Raw genomic sequence first — 14628 nt, 5'->3', positions numbered from 1 at the left:
TTTCAACTCTAAACATAATTACAACTAAAATTCCATTCGAAAAATATTTGTTAGTTGTATACAACAAAGTAGTATACAAGGAAATAGTAGTGTCTGCCTTGTAAAGGCAGTTGCTTTTATATGGATTTGAATGCTAGACTGGATACTGGTGTTCTGTGGTGGGTGGGTTTCAATTAATTATACATCTCAGGAGTAATATTGACCTGAGTCTGTCAAGACTCCATGTTTACCAGTTCATTTACATTTACATTGCACTATGTCTGCAGCTATGTCAGGCTTGGCAAGCCAGTAGTGACAGTTGCATTTGCTCATACACACACACACATACCCTGACCCAGCAGTAGCTGGAAAATTGAAAACATATACTTATTTTTTAAATTATGTGAAATAAATAACAAAGTTTATATTGAAAAAATTAGTTTCAAACTTGGTGTCTTTTTTTTATAACAACATGTTTTCTATCTATTGCATTTATAATTCTTTTAATAAAAATTACCACTGAATTCATGTAACCAACATAAATAAACAAACAGTGATCCATTTAAGTTGTTAAGACACAGTTTATTTGTAATTGGTCAAGGGTGGTAAGTAAAAAGCAAACTGAAATTTTAGAAAACCATTATTTTTATTTACACTTACATAAATGAAATATGCTTATTTTTCAACTTATTCCTTCCTACTTCTACATATCTTGAAGGCAGTTAATAATGACTGTACAACGGCCCCAGATTAAGTAACGACTCCAGAAATTAGTAAAATTCAGAATTAAGTTCATGATATTTGTTAAAAGGTTTTGAGAGATAATTTTTCAAAAAATAATTTTTTTCCTCAGATTACTGGGATTTATTGATAACTAGAGTATAGTTAAAATTATCTCATTATTAAGCCTATTGTTAAGATAATTTTAAAATTATTTTTCTGTATATTGCACACCCAGTAAAATAGTATCTTTTTCATGAAATTGAGATCTTCTTAACAAATGATTCAGAAATTTGAGCTCTTTCCTAGAAAAATTTTGTTGTAACTAGTATCTATCTTATAAAATGCCTTTATGAAATATTATTGATATTGAATAAAGGTACAAGGTGCAATTGGAAAGTTCGGGCTTGCAATTTCAAAATGACAGCGCATACAGGCTATTTTGATGATTTTCAAAATAGCCCCCTTCTAACTGAACACACAGATTCCAAAAATGTTTCTACTTTTGGAAGCATTCCTAGAAATTTTCTTTATTAAGGGTGTTAAGAACCATCTCCGTATTTGCCTGGAAGTCTTCAATTGAGTTAAATCGGTTACCTTGTGGTGAAAATTTCAATTTAGGAAGCAGTCCTGCCAACTTGATTGGCAGGGCTAAATCCTAAAATAGGGGGTTACAAAAGCACAGGAATAAGGAATTTGGCCAAAACTTCCACAATTGACAGTGCACAATGAGCAGCTGCATTGTCATGGTGGACGACTTGATTCTTGTCTCAGAGTGCAGGCCTTTTCTTCTACACATTTTTGTGCAACTGCTGAAGAATACTGTTATAGTTTTTCTGGTTATTTTTATTTACACTTACATAAATGAAATATGCTTATTTTTCAACTTATTCCTTCCTACTTCTACATATCTTGAAGGCAGTTAATAATGACTGTACAACGGCCCCAGATTAAGTAACTCTGCCCCTTAGGAGCAAATTCATTATGCACTACATCCATAGAATTCAAGAAAACACCAAATATTGTCTCCACATTTGATCAAATTTATTGTGTTCATTTGATCATGGTGAACTTGGACTCTTCCATTGTGATGATTGTGCCTTTGTTTCTGGATCATATTCATAAACCCATGATTTGTCACTTGTAGTTTCTCTTTTTAACAAATCTGGGTCAGTTTCAGACCAATTAATCAGTTCTTGGAACATTTGAAGTTGCTGTTATTTCTGCGGGTCTGACAATTTCAGAACGAATTTCACAGATATTAAAAAATTAAATTTTAGATTTAAATTTTCAGTTAAAATTGACTGAAGGGTGTAGAAACATAAATTCAGATCATTAACTATCTCCCTAATTGTAAGTCTATAGTCAAACCTCGGTAATTTGTGAACTTTTGCAATGTTTTTGTGGTTATGGAAGTGGAAGGCCGGCCAGACTGGGGCTCATCTTTGACTGATTTGTTGCTGTTTTTGAATCTGTTGAATCATATAAAAACATTTGACTGCTCAGAGATGTTCAAAAGCTGTTTTTTAAGAGTTCATAAGTCTTTAAAGCTGATTTACCAGTTTCAAACAAAATTTGACATAAATTCATTGTCCCATTTTTTCATTTATTTTGTGAAATCAGTAATCCACCAATAACTGAAAACACTTCTTCACTCACCAAGATGCCACTCTCTACTGAAAAAAGATATAGTGGTGATCTTTTTAGGGCGTGTCAAGGACAAAACAAGCTTCCCTTCCACACCTGCAGGCAAACCTGTCCCCTTCTATTGAGCACTGGCAGCACCTGTGTTAAAAGTTTCCAATAACACCTGTATATATTTTATTTTGCAGTTGTAAAACTTCAACTGGAAGTTTTCTTAAAACAGTCATTATAGATTTACAACACTATTTTACTGGGTGTGCGATATATTCAAGAGAAATAAACAATACAATTTGCTTTTCAACAAATGTAATTATATACCTGGTTAAATGAAAATTTAAAAGTGTGGAAAAATAAGTATTTCTAGCAAAAATCAAGTGTTTGCAACAATAGAATATTTATTAGAATTGTAAATATGCATATTCTGTTGAAAAAAATCCTCAAATTAGTTTTTAAAAGCTTAAATAGAAGCTACAAAAAAAATAATGAATGTTTTTCAGTTGTCGTTTCTGTGTTCTTTTATTAAAGCATACCACCTTGTGAATTACCCAAAATAAAAATGTGAAAGTCCCAGTAAACTTGTAACATTAAAAGCTTGACAAAAGCATGTTGGAGGAATGGAAGAGGAAAATATTTTTCAGTATATCGTAAACCATATAAGCTGAAGTCATAAAGCTACACTTTAATCTGTCAAATTATAGTTTCCAAACATAGCTGTGAAAATTGGGGATAAAAATATTTTTTTTAAAAAAGAAAGAAATTGTATTCAATTTGTAAAAAAATAATGAGATTTATTATTACCTTTATTTATGCTGTAAAGAAAGGACATAGAGATGATGACTGAGACACTCATTATTTTCCTCAGATTTATGCGAAACCTTGGAAAGCCACGGTTATGTTGATTTTACTAAAAAGCCCATAGTTTTGCAAACAATTTGAAAGAAAATTGAAGTGCCCAGGTTCTTGAATACTTAAGTATTAATTTTTTCTAAAAGCATATATTTTTCACAAAAACGTCAAATTTCAGTTAAGCAAAAAAGTTTAAACGAGTTTTAGATCCTTGAAAGAATCTAAAAATGAAAGATGTGTTAAGTGATTTTTCTCTCTCGGAGCTGCATACATTATTGATATAAATCTACATTTTTAACAAAAAAATCTGCACTTGTATTAGAGAAAAAAGTTACTTTGTAATGCGACTGTATTTCCTTGGACACTAAAGTATATAAACACCCTCAAATTCTGAAAATTGAAAAATTCATTGAAAAAAGTATATCACAAGCCAAAAAAGATTTAGAGGTATTTTTAGGATATTAATAACATCTTGACCCCATAGGGGAAGACACTGTCCACCATCCCTTCCATTCCAAGCCCTTATGGGCTTTACCAGAGGTGATCTTTGAAACCTCGGCTTTTGACATATTCCAATCCGCCTCTGCCAGGATGCTACCCAAATATACAAAGTTTTATCAAAATTTAAGATGGGGGTTAAATTTTGAGTTTTTTCTATTATTTGACATTGAATGACCCAAAAGCCATGGTACATCAACCATGGGAGTAAAGAAATTCAATCTACTTTCACTAACTTCCCTTACAACTTTGCTGAATGATTGTTTCCATACCTTTGACAAATTAAATCTAAATATTATTTTGTTGTCCAAAATTATACCCAGTACACCTCTTTTGTAAAATATATCCAATGTTCTGATTATACAGTTAATGTACTAGTTGTGTTGTCTGGGCCAAATCACCTTGCAACAACTTCATAGTAGTTTTTGTGATACGAACATAAAATCTTACTACCCTCATTTATATTCATTTCCTTCTTATAACCACATCACCTGAATCAGTTGTAAAGCATCATTAGTAAAACCAAACTATTAACAACAGGCAGGGAGGCAAAAATCACAAAAATGTATCTAACAAAATCAAAATTTAAGGGCCAGATGTGTTGTTCCCTGCTGATATCCATTAACCAAAGACCTTTTGTTCAGTAATGAGTTGGTTTAAAATTCTTTCCCTTTAAATAATTTTTTACTCTTAATCTATTTCATTGTGAAAATTAGCTTATAGAGTTATAAAATTATTGCTGCTTATTTACCAAGCATTATTGAATGCACCAAATGACTAGAAAATTTCACAAAATGTATGAATAATGGCTTGTCTTACACTCTGTATGACATCACTCACTCCTCCTTCAGTTCTGCTTCCCACTTGTAACCATAATATCTGTCATGTAAAGCTACAATAATTTTAATTTAAGTAAATTTCTGAATAACACTTTCAAATATTTTAGTAATAATGAACAGGAGCTACAGTGTTTAGTATAAAGACAGCAAGGAGACAGGTCATATCCATCTCCTTTATAGAGAACTTAAGAATCTCAATCTTCCAGAATTGGGAGAATATGCTTTCAGTTAATAAGTGGTAAAATAATTTTAACAATTGTGGTCCAACCACCAAGAATTTTAGCATCGCTCTAATTACTTCTCCCACCCTAGCAGTGCACATGAATCTCTTACTGGTTACATACCTCTTGAATTTTCAAAATGAATTTTACTGTGCATACATATATATTTTATAGCAATGAATAATGGACCTCCTAACATATCACAACCTCGCAGCTCTTCTTCCTCAGCAACTCATAGTCCACAACATCAGATTAATACTACTCCCAACCAACAACAGCAACAGCAGCATGTTAGCAGCAGACAACCACCAGTACATCCTCCACCTCCCCAAAGGTAATTATAATTAAATAATGTAATATTTTTTATAATATAATAAAAGTTAAAATATATATATAAAAAATAGTTTTATTAATAAACCACTTTGACATCATTAACAGAAGGAAAAAAATATCACCAACAGCAGTATGATTAGCTGATAGTACTAAAAAGAATGGAAAATATTATATTTATCCAGAATATTAATTTTCTGATTCAAAATATCTAAGTCTTATTGTAATTTTTAATTTTATTGTATGGATTAACGTACAATATAAAGTACTGTAGAATCATCACAGTTATTTTTAAAGATTCATTTCTGTGAATTGTTTTCCATTTTCATTTTGTTTTTTATTTCTTTTTATAATTTTATCTTTGAGTATATTTTTGTTACATCATGTGGTCTTCTTATTTTGTTTATACATTAGAAACGCATTGTTATGAGAAGAATTTACAATAACAAAAAATACATATATAACTAATGCTATTACTTAAATATATTTCATTGATTTCAACAAATATTAAGAACTGATTAGGACTCAACAGTCCGTGTTTACAACTGTGATTAGAATCCATTTTAAGTTTAAACTAAATAAAAATGTTAGCTTATGCTTCTCAATGAATGTTATTTATAGTTTAGACTTGGTATTTTTTTAGTTTTGATTAATTAACATTAATTTACAGACCACCTCCTGTTGCTTCAAATGTTACAAATGCTACTGGAGTAAGCAGTGGTGTTGGAGGAGGAGGCGGCGGCGGCGGCGGGGGCTTGTTTTCTCAAATTAAAGGTGGTGCTGGGAGTTTTCTGAAAAATTTGAAAGACACCTCCACCAAAGTTGTCCAGTCAGTTCAACAGTAAGTTCATACTAAGATAATAAATGTAAATACATAATAAAATGTTTAATGTATGAATGTAAATGTATAATTTTTCCATATTAGTGATTTACAATAATTAAATTATTTTGCACATATGTATATATGTTGAAAGGTTTTTAAGGCTTTTTATGAGAAGAAAGTTTTTAAATTATGTTTGCATTTTATTTCTCAATGATATGTTTATTATAGTAGCTTTTTATATTTGTATGAAGAGTCCCAATTCTATAATGATGTTTCATAGCTTATTTGAAAATTTAATGATGGAAGTGACAACTTTATATTAAAAAAAAATGAATTTAAGAAATAAAATTTTAATAAGTCATTGGTTTTGTTGTAATTTATGTTTTGTTGTTATGCAATAAAATCTCATAATTTAAGTAAATGAATAATTTCTTTCTTATTGTTACAAAATTTTAATACTGAAGAAAATACATGCCCTTATCAAATCCTATTAAAAACACAGAATAATAGTTTGAGTGTAGTCAGCACAACTATCCTGGCTGTTGAGGTTAATGAATATATGAATATTAACTTAAATGTAATTTATTTAAGTTTATTTTCCTCTATAAAATATAATATAATATAATAGCAAGACATATTTTACTTAAAAATATTTTCTTTATTAATCTCTTGGGTTAACTAATCAGCTATACAAACTTACATACTATAAACACATTATACACATTATACACATTCAAACACACATCATGATGTGTATTGTCACCTAAGGAAGCTTAGAGAATTCTAAGTGAAACATAATGAATCTATAAGTTTGTACAGTTGATTGGATAACCCAAGAGATTAATAAAGATAATATTTTTAAGTAAAATGTCTTGTTATTATACACACATGCGTGCGCGTGTACACACACACACACACACACTCTCTCTCTCTCTCTCTCCCTCTTTCTTACACATACACACACCCACACCACACATATATATATATACACACATGCACACACATACACACACACACATAACATACATGCATGCACACATACACACACACACACCACACACACACAGTCAATTCCGGTTTATTGGGACACAACAGATCATAGCATTTTGGCCCAATAAACGGTTGGCCCTAATAAACAAATTTGTAAATTGTAGCATATGATACTGTATTGCATTAAACATAACACACTGACATTCTACATGCAAGTTCTACTGATATACACACAAGATACATTATACTGCAATCACAAAAATATAACGTGAAAACAGAGCTCTAAATCAGTTAATGTAGTTCAGAAGATCTGTTCATGTAGCCTACTATCAAAAATACTACTGTACTCTTTAAGTAGGCTGCATGTAGTAAGAAACTAACTGAAAGGAAACAACCAATCGTTATTTTGTAGCCCATTCAGATCTCAAAATAAAATTAAACATTTTTTGTGTTAAATGTTTAAATAGAATAGTGATAGTGATACACACACAACATAAAAGTTTCACCTGATTATTTTTTAAAAAATAATTCATCCACCCTACATTGCTGTTCTTGTTTTAATGACATACAATCAACAAAATTAGCACAGATTTTCAACTTCAGTTGAGAATTGAGCCTTCACTTCCTTCTTGTGTAAAAGACCTTTGGAAGTCGACAGTAAATTTTTTTGCATCTTGAATCATAACTTGTATTTATCGTTCATCTTCATTATCACTGGCTTCATCTGTTATACTGCATGTGGGCTGGCATTTTTATACAATAGCGATGTCACATTCTTCATTCTATATACTATTTTTGTCAATGTACATGACTTCTTGATACTTTCCAACCTGCTGCAGTAATGTGTTAACATCATGTTCCTGTATTATTTCTGGCCCTTCTTCTGGATTAGAAAAACCACAATTGGTAAAACCTTGATACTTTCCAACCTGCTGCAGTAATGTGTTAACATCATGTTCCTGTATTATTTCTGGCCCTTCTTCTGGATTAGAAAAACCACAATTGGTAAAACAGCTTTTTATTGTCATTTTACTTACTTCTCTCCAGCTGTCAGCTATGAACTGCATTGCTTGCAACAAGTTGACTCTTGCAATTACTTCTCTAGCTGTAGAGCCCAAATTCAGTAAATTTTCTTCAATTTCTAGAAAAATGTGGTTCACCAACTTACATCAGTAATAAGACTTCATATTTTTTATAATTTCCATGTCCAGTGGTTGGATGAGGCTCGCAGTAAAAATTCAAGAGTAATGTTTTTTTAAACAGTTTGGTCGCAAATAAGCAGCACAGTTGTCAATCAATAGTATGATTTTTCTTAATTTTTTCTCTAACTTGACATCTCAATTGCGAAGCCATTCTGAAAAGATAGCACTCATCATCCAAGCATTCTTATGAGAAACATAATGTTCCAGCAAACTGTCCATTGCATTCTAAGCCACTTAAAACAATGAGGCTTGGCAGCCTTCCCAGTTACGATGAATTTTCATTTGTCACGATGTTTATTTTTTGTTAATGGCAGCTGTGCGAGAATTATTCGGTAACCATGTCACCTTAAGATGTGATGACATTCTGTGGTCTCCAAGATCATAGGATTTGTCAGTTAGTGATTTTTTCTTGTAGAGATACCACACTTGGTCAGTAACAGTCAGTCAAAGACACTGAGTGAATTGAAACAAGCAATTCAAGATGAAATTTGTGGCATCTCACCAGAGATGTAGCAGTGAGCCATGGAGAACCTCAATGGCAGAGTTCATACATGTAGGAGAATGCCATCTACATGATGTAATTTTCAAAAATTGATATTAAATATTTTGATAATCTGATATTTTATATTCTTATATATATTCTTTAATTGTAATGTTTCTGTCAATAAATTTTTTTGTTGCATTTATTAAAAGTTCCTGTATTTTGTGTCATTTTCACAAAGATTCATTGTTCATTTTCATCATCGAAGAATTTATGTAAAATATTGTATCATTCTTATTTGGATTTTATGAAAATTAATTTTTTGTTACTTTTTGTTTTATTATTTAAAAGGAGCATGGCCCGTAGTGAAGTAGATATCTCTTATTTGACTTCACGTCTAGCAGTTATGCCATTCCCTGCTGAGGGCTTAGAGGTAACTACTAAAAGTAATTATGCTGAGGATGTCAAAATGTTCCTTGAAACTCATCACCATGGTGCACATTATTGTGTTTATAATGTATCTGGAAGATCATATCCTGCAACAAGACTGGGTAAAGGACGGGTCAGTTAAATACATATAATATGAAATATTAATATGAATTAAATATTATAATTTCAATTAATTGAATTACCCCTGTCTTGCAAAGATAAGATGGAGAATGATAGTATTGCTTACTACTTACCTTATTTGTGATAAAAGTTCTTGAGATAATCTTATCAGTAGTCCTGTTCATTACTAATTCTTGTAAAATATTACATTTTCATTAAATGTTTCAGCAAACTGTATTAACATGTCAAATTTTAAAGAGACTCATTTTGTGTTATGATCAGTATTAAGGAAAGCATTAATTGTGTTGTTTGAACAAAACTTTTTTCCATTTTTACTAACCTCATCAGGTCTTCTGTTTAAAATTTATGAAGTTAGCTCTTAATTTCTTTTAATGTCATTTTATAAATTTAATAGTTATCTAATTGTTCCAGTTTTATATTTTAATATACTTTCAAATTACTAAATTGTATCCATATTTATGTTGTGATTGTTCCTTTTATTATTTTGCTCTGCTACAATAAGTGCTTTCAATTTTTATATTCTCTTTGCTGTTCTGAAATGTTACTATAAAAGATTAGTTTGTTTTTTTTATAAATTTTTTCTCAATTGTCACACGTACTGTTAGTGACGTGAATGAAACTATGTGTAGTTTTTATTAGTACTTTTTTTGTATTGCACTCTTGCATTTCATATAGTTTTGGCTACAAAAATATTGTATAAGCTCAAAGTTTTTTTTTAACTTTCATGTATCCAGTATCATTTACAGTAAATGTAAATCAATTACCTTTATTTTGTGAAACTCAGGGCAGTCATCTTACCAGAATATAATTATATTAACAGCACATCACATTTTTATGAAAGCCTCCCAGTGGATAACATTTTTGGTTTAAAATTTGCTATGTTTCATCAGAAAAATTTGCTAAGTTAATGACAAGCCAAAGCTGTTTCTACCTCATCTAATAATAATGTATGGGTTGCCCTGTCCTGTATAATGTATAATCTTGAAACTGCTTCATATTACAAAACTGACAGAAAATATGCAGATTTGTACAGCTATGAAATTACTATTTTACAGAAAGTTTGAAATTTCTTCTGCCATCTTGAATTGAATTTCCAATTGTAAATTATTAAACAGACAAATATTAGTGCAATAAATGATTTCCATGTAGAAAAAACTCAGCAGCAGTGTATACAATTGCAGACTTAAAAATATTATTAAAAAATAAAAGAACACACTGTTGTAGATTAGCTGATATTATTGATTGAAGAAAAACAATACAATAAAGTAAGTTGCCTTTTAGATTAAAAAAATTGATATAAATGTCTTTTCTCCAAAATTATTACCTTCTATTAAATTTTTTTGGAATTTCATTTATCTGTAGTAAATGCTCTGATGGCTTCCTTCTGCAGTATGCTAACTTCAATTATATCTCAAAAAATTGTATCTTATTGTATCAAATTGTATGATATGTTGTGTTATAATTCTGTTAATTAATACAACGTAAGATTTTATTTATTGTTATTCTTATAACAATAATTTGTAATAAGTTTATTTGTAGTGAAAGAAGACCAGTATAGTAAACCTGAGTAATGGATTCCTACCAATTAAGAAGAAAGTAGTAAAAAATATAATAATTGGAGGAATCGAGATAGGGGCTAAAAGAAACCTCCTTTAGTAAAGGTAACAGGTCCATTTAACAATTGTGCTTTGTATTACTGCCCACTGACACACCTAAACAGATGTTCCGTGAGTAGAATAACCGGACACAGGTTAGGAATGCATGGAAATGAAAAGGGCTTGATCAATCGTTCTCATACTCAACTGGGGTCTGGTCCAGCAGGTAAATAAGACAGGAGTATAAATACTCTGGGGAAGACTAGCTGAAATCAGTTCTGCGAAATCAGTCTACGCGAGACCTTATGGTGTCAGTCTATGAGATGAGAGTGCTATGATAGAAGAGTTATTATGCAAGTTTGAAGCAAGAATATTCTGCAAGGAGGTCAGTGAAGAAACGAATTTCTAGTGAACTAAGTTTGGCACAATTATGGTGACGTTACAAGTAATTCCAGCACATAAAAAAGAAATGGTTCAGTGAGTTACTGTTAAGACTATAAGTGAAAGAGATAATGTACTAAATTTCATTCATAAACTGATAGCGTAGTTCTATTTGTGAACAGTAAAGGTATTTGCAGTGAAGAACTTGTCTTATCTATTGTATTGTTAATACAAGACTAGTGGCCATGCTAATGTAAAGACATTAGCAGAATTCACTCCAAACCAGAATTTGGTTTTCATTATTTATATACTTGTGCCTAAATCCTGATGATACCTTAAATTCAGTTTTGTATGTAATCTCTGTTTATTATTGTTATTGACATTTATTATTATGGTTGTGATTACTAAGATCATTGTTTCTTTATTTATTATTGTCATTATTCTAATTATTACTATGAGTTGTTTATTATTGTCACTTATTATTACTACTGTTGTCATTATTATTGATTTGTCTTGTTTAACTTATGTTCTCTAACTAATAAATTATAATTATATAAACATTTTCAACTGTCAATCTCTCAATATCCTGATTGAGCTACAAACACGTGATAATATTAATAAATTTTTTAGATTTATTTAACTGTTTATTTGAATATTTTTAATGTAATTCTGTATATATGATGCATTTGCTTTACAGTGTTTTCATACGTCTTATTTAAAGTATGTAGAATTATAATGTTTCAGTAAAAGATATTTTCTTTTGCCAGAAACTTTTTATTTTCTTTTCAGCATTTGAATGTTTTTCTAAATCCCGGTAATATTAATATTAATCAGACTGAATAGTTGGCTTAACGTATTGTGCATTAAAGTTATATATCTTCATCTGGTTATTTTTAAAGATTTTTGTACTTTTAATAAAATTCTGATTATCAGTCAATTTTATTTTAACATTTGATCTTTAAACTTATTAAAAATAAACATTTGTCGGCCATTTGAAGTTCTGCAAATTTTCAACATAATGCTGCATTCTGTTTGTACAGAGGCATTCTTGTCTAAGGCAAGAGATTCTCTTTTGTTTTTCAAAGACTTTATTACATAAAATTTCTCAACTACATTCTCTACAAATTCTGATAATAGAATCTATTCCTTTATTAGTCATTAACAAAGTTACTGTACTTCAAACCTAAAAAAATGTGTTTTTGTCACTTAATTTTTCTGTTTTACATTGGATATCATGAAAACTGTAGAAGATACACTTCTGGGACCTGCCTTATTCAATTTTTCAGATCAAAAAGCATAAGAAACCATCAAGTATACTCCTTATATAACACCTTAAAAATTTCAGTATATCCTCATTTCACTGGTGGAACTGAAATTGGGTGAAATATTTTGATAGCCATAACTTGATAACAAATTGTTTTCAGACATATGTTTGTAAACTGCTTTTTCCTTATTTCAAGCTCTAGAATCAGTTCCCAAACTATTTCCTTTTCCTCCTGAATCACTTTGTGTATTCTAGACAGTAATTTTACATACATTATTCTATTTTTTTGAAGCTGCTGTTAAAATCCTACAAGCTTGAAAATATCATGACACTGAGATAAATATCTAAAAAAAAATTCTATTCAACTCTTTGCATAGGCCCTTCCGCTCGAATATGATTGAAATATTAGGAATTAGGAAATGAGGATGTAAGTGTTCATTCCTGCTTGAAAGTATAAATAATCCCATTATTTTTATAATTTATAACTATCTTCACTATCCAGTGTACATATTCAGAAATACTCTTTCAAGAAAAAGGAGAGCCCCTGTTACAAATTTTTAAAGAATGGATAAAAACAGTTGAAAATTATATTACTTTTAATTTTATCTTTAAATTTAACTCTTAAATGCTTTTTAAGTGAAAAACTGACCAAAGTATATAATTTTTTTAACTAAGAAAGGGGCAGACATCGTGAAAAACTTAAATACAGCCAATGTTTAAGTTAGATTACGGTATCAGTATTTCATTTAAATCTGGTTTTTTTCAAATAAGAACTAATGAACTAGTAAAAATAAATAGATTGTAGAATTCACATTTATAGTACTATAAATATCTGAAAAAATTAAAACCTTTACAATAGCAAAGATGAACAAGCAGTAGAGTTGAGTCTTCATATTAGAGGTGCTCAGGACAAAAGAAAAAAATGGAAAATATTGGGGAGCCATTGTTGGGCAAAATCAGAAATGCTAATATATGATAGTGTGATGCATTGAAAGTGATGAAGAAAAGGACAACAAAATGTGTAAAAACCACTATAAAAATGAGTTTGGAAGTATGGCACAAGAAAAGATGGATAGAAAAGGGAAAATGAGACAGTGAGGATAGAAGACATGGATGGATGGATGTTATGATATAATAAATGTATAATAATGTTATAATAAATAATAAATGTGATAAATAAATGTAAATAAATACATGGGTAGATGAGGAACATTCCCATGCCATACATAGGTATAAAAAAGTATTGGTTAAGGTTAATCAAGAATATTAGTAGATGCTATTCAATTTTTAAAATTATTTATTATTAAATTACAGGTAATAAACTTCTTGTACTGTGTACTTGTTTTTAATATTTTCTTTCAAAGTAATTTTATTTTATTTTGCAACTGATAAATTATATATTTCATTATACTTTTCTTTACAGGTGGTTGATTGTGGTTGGGGTGGAACATTAAGACGTGCACCACCATTACATGCATTGTATAAACTTTGTCAAGATATGTATGAATTTTTGCAGCTGGATCCAAGAAATATTTGTGTAGTCCATTGTATGGTTAGTAGAGTAGTCTGTCATTTTAATGGTACTTTTTTTATAGCTGCTCATATTTTAAGTATTTTTAGCGTTTTGTAAGATTACTAAATTAAATTTTTTTTAACAGAAATACTCAATTCTGAATTCCTGCTTAAATAACAAAATTTTTCTGAAAAATTTTCTTTGTTTGTAATAAAAATACCTTTGATAATTCTTTCAAGAATCATCCTCAACAGGAACGATTTACAGTTTGAGAAGGAATACCAGGGAGGTTTCAGACCTTGGAGGAGCTGCCCAGACCAATTCATGAGTTTCAAGCTAATAATGGATTACAACAGAAAAAGAAGCAGACATGGTGATAACATTTGTAGACTTCAAGAAATCATTTGATTGCATCCATAGAGAATTCTTACTAAAAATTCTAAGACACCATGGACTACATCCCAAAATGAATTACATTTATTGATAACCAAACTGACCCTCAAAAAAACTAAGTCAAAAGTGAAATTCTGAGGCAAACTCTTGGAGCCATTTTAGATCAAAACATTACTGAGCCAAGGCAATGAACTCTCCCACCAATACTATTCAGTTGCACTCTGGAAATGGTAATGAGGTAATGTCTCAAAAAGTGCCCCAAAAATAAAAATAGGCCAAAAAATCAAAACAAACCGTTTTGGTACGCCAACAACTGGCACTGCTAGCAAACAACATTGA

At 30.2% G+C, this 14628-nt stretch overlaps 1 protein-coding gene across 4 annotated transcripts in view; it reads left to right on the top strand.

Annotated features, from left to right (window-relative positions):
• Positions 1–14628, top strand: part of aux (cyclin-G-associated kinase) — a 116358-nt gene that overhangs the window by 43089 nt on the left and 58641 nt on the right. For all 4 annotated transcript variants that reach the window (XM_075361276.1, XM_075361277.1, XM_075361275.1 and 1 more), the window contains exons 9-12: positions 4922–5081; positions 5748–5918; positions 8925–9135; positions 13807–13935. In XM_075361276.1, the coding sequence (XP_075217391.1) occupies positions 4922–5081; positions 5748–5918; positions 8925–9135; positions 13807–13935 (671 nt within the window). The remainder of the gene's footprint in view (positions 1–4921; positions 5082–5747; positions 5919–8924; positions 9136–13806; positions 13936–14628) is intronic.

The sequence above is a fragment of the Lycorma delicatula genome, chromosome 3, assembly GCF_047948215.1.
Source record: "Lycorma delicatula isolate Av1 chromosome 3, ASM4794821v1, whole genome shotgun sequence".
NCBI lineage: Eukaryota > Metazoa > Arthropoda > Insecta > Hemiptera > Fulgoridae > Lycorma > Lycorma delicatula.
This window is presented reverse-complemented; position numbering and strand designations above follow the sequence as displayed.